The sequence below is a fragment of the Alligator sinensis genome, unplaced genomic scaffold (genome assembly GCF_000455745.1).
Source record: "Alligator sinensis unplaced genomic scaffold, ASM45574v1 scaffold850_1, whole genome shotgun sequence".
In the NCBI taxonomy this organism is placed as follows: domain Eukaryota; kingdom Metazoa; phylum Chordata; order Crocodylia; family Alligatoridae; genus Alligator; species Alligator sinensis.
Genome location: NW_005842742.1, coordinates 215,251 through 216,830, shown reverse-complemented (window position 1 = coordinate 216,830; position 1,580 = coordinate 215,251). Strand labels below are relative to the sequence as shown.

Below are 1,580 nucleotides of genomic sequence, written 5' to 3'. Positions count from 1 at the left end.
CTGATCCTGGGGGCAGGGGGGATGGTCCTGGGGGGGCCTATCCTGCCACTGGGGGTAGCAGGGGTCGGGGTGGCAGATCTGGGGGTCCTGGGGCATGGTACGGGGCCCCAATCCCAGAAGACTGTGTGTTGGACGTGCTGGGTCCTTGGGCCTGATCCTGACTGTGCTCTGCGCACCCCCCCCCAGTGAACACCCACTGCCATGCTGACCACGTGACCGGCTCGGGGCTCCTGCGCCGCCTGCTCCCGCCCTGCCGCAGTGTCATCGCCCGTGACAGCGGTGCCGCCGCCGACCTGCTGCTGCGCCACGGCGACACCCTGCACCTTGGCGACCTTGTGAGTGCCCTGGACACCTGGGTCCCCTCTCTGGGGGGCTCAGCCCCAATGCCTGGGGCCTGTGTCCCCATCTCTTGGGCTCGGCCGGCCGGGTGAGAGGAGCGGGGACTTGGATACCTGGGTGCTCTGCACCTGCTGGAAGGGGGGGCTCACGCACCTGGGCTTTACCCATGTCCCCGACGGCAAAGGGGGAAACTGAGTCTAGGCCAGGGGTGGAGCTCCAACTCCTGGGTTCACGCCCAGCTTTTGGGCAGCCGGGCCGCCTGGGCTCTCTCCAGCTCTGGGGGGCAGTGGGGGGTGGTGGGGGTGCCCGGCTGCCCTGTCCCACTGCCCCCGCCTCCTCCCCAGACGCTGGAGGCACGGGCCACACCGGGGCACACCCCTGGGTGCCTGACCTTCGTGCTGGACGACCGGAGCATGGCCTTCACGGGGGACGCGCTGCTCGTGCGGGGCTGCGGCCGTACCGACTTCCAGCAGGGTGCGCGCCCGGACGCCTGGGTTCTGGTGGGGGGGCCGGGGGTGAGAGCAAGGGGGTCTGGGAGCCCACCCACCTGGGTTGTCTCCTAGGGAGGGTTTATGGGGGTTATGTTGGGGGGTGGGGGGTGAAGGGAGCCTCCTTAGATGCAGTGGGTTGCCACAGGCTCCTCCCCTCCTCAGTTGCCATGGGAACAGCCAGGGTATCCCTCTAGGTGTCCCTGGGCCAGGTTGTCATGGGGACAGTGTGGGATTCCCCCAGCCACAGGGGCTTAACTCCAGGGTAGGCTCCTAAGTTGCCATGGCGATGGACTCCTAGGCCCAGCCCTACCAATAGAGAACAGCAGGGTTTCCAGGGGTCCCTGGGTACCCCTGCTTGTCACTGTGGCAACAGGGGCATCTCAGATTGGGGGCTGACGGTTGCCGTGGGGATTGCGGGTCACTTTCTCCATGGCAACCAGCCTCCCCTCGCCCCAGCAGGCTGTGCAGCCACCCTGTACCGCTCGGTGCACGAGCAGATCTTCACCCTCCCCGAGGACTGCCTGCTCTACCCGGCCCACGACTACAATGGTGGGGGGTCTTGGCTGAGCCTGGGGGGTCCTTAGGGGTTTTGGGTGGACCGGTAGGGGCCCTAGGGGGCCTCTAAAGGTCTGGGAGGGTTCCTTAGAGGGTCCTGCAGACTCCTGGGAGGCTACAGGGTCCCTAAGGGCTTTGGGGGGGCAGGGGGGTCCCCAGGGTTTTGAGGGGAGTTGGGAGGGTCCTTAGAGGCTT

At 67.2% G+C, this 1,580-nt stretch overlaps 1 protein-coding gene across 1 annotated transcript in view; it reads left to right on the top strand.

The window, feature by feature from the left end:
• The window catches only part of ETHE1 (ETHE1, persulfide dioxygenase), a 3,210-nt gene extending 1,677 nt beyond the window's left edge, over nucleotides 1-1,533 (top strand). The window contains exons 3-5 of the mRNA XM_006034492.3: nucleotides 187-335; nucleotides 684-813; nucleotides 1,290-1,533. Of these exons, the coding sequence (XP_006034554.1) occupies nucleotides 187-335; nucleotides 684-813; nucleotides 1,290-1,414 (404 nt within the window). The 3' untranslated portion in view covers nucleotides 1,415-1,533. The remainder of the gene's footprint in view (nucleotides 1-186; nucleotides 336-683; nucleotides 814-1,289) is intronic.
• The last annotated feature ends 47 nt before the right edge of the window (nucleotides 1,534-1,580 follow it).